Consider the following 950-nt stretch of genomic DNA (forward strand, 5'->3'; position numbering starts at 1 on the left):
TTGGAAATAAGAGAGGGCAAAATTCATTAGTTCATGAAAAAATAATTAGACTGACTGACTGACTGATTAATGAACAAATGGGAGCAAATGAATAGAGATACTTGGTTTAAAGCTGCGGGGGATTATATTATGATATGTTTGTAAGGTTCGTAGAAATGACAATTATAAGGAAATATTTATGGTAGCGATACTTTCTCTTTTTCTATAATGAAGTATAAAGTTGTATAAGCTCTACAACGCACAAAGATTGCGTATTATATGAACTTTTGTCATCGATTTGATCACATTTATGCAATTTCCTTTGAAAATACACTAATATCTGATATTCATTACACAGCATTTTGACCAACAGGCATAAAATACGACCAGTAATGATAAATATAACAAGCTCTTTTATACTACCTATATGGTAGTATAAAACCGGAAATTCCATTGAGAATCTAATGACTGATTGCATACGGTTCAGATATTTCCAGTAAAGATTAAATACAGTAGAGAAAGCTTATACATGTTCGATTCCTCTAAGAATCTAACCAGACTACTTTTCTCAGCCAACCCAAAGTTCCCAACTCTCCCGGAAACCTCCCCCTGTTACTAATTCTTTTGCGGCTCTTATCCGACCCCCTTCCCCACCAGGTCATCCCTCCTATCAACCGCCTCCTGAGTGAAGTGAAGTTCGACATGGTGGTTTACTCCCTGGACTGGCACCCTGAGGACCACGTGTCTTTTATCGATAACGTGAAGGATAGACCGATTCACCACACTAGTGAGGTACATTTAGATACATTTTGGTGTGTTCTTGCTGCTTCAGTTTATGATCCTTAACATAGGGGATTTTTTACTGGTTACTTGTCTCTAATATCAGTGTCATTATTATAATTTTATACACTCACGGTCTTTGTCGGCTTTATGCAATGTATGTAGAATGAATATGAAACAAATGTAGGAGG

At 36.5% G+C, this 950-nt stretch overlaps 1 protein-coding gene across 1 annotated transcript in view; it reads left to right on the top strand.

Moving 5' to 3' along the window:
• Positions 1-950, top strand: part of LOC119587864 — a gene marked incomplete at its 5' end in the record, with an annotated part of 67,927 nt that overhangs the window by 64,976 nt on the left and 2,001 nt on the right. Inside the window, 1 exon segment of the mRNA XM_037936567.1 lies at positions 637-771. Within this exon segment, the coding sequence (XP_037792495.1) occupies positions 637-771 (135 nt within the window).

The sequence above is a fragment of the Penaeus monodon genome, chromosome 23 (genome assembly GCF_015228065.2).
Source record: "Penaeus monodon isolate SGIC_2016 chromosome 23, NSTDA_Pmon_1, whole genome shotgun sequence".
NCBI lineage: Eukaryota > Metazoa > Arthropoda > Malacostraca > Decapoda > Penaeidae > Penaeus > Penaeus monodon.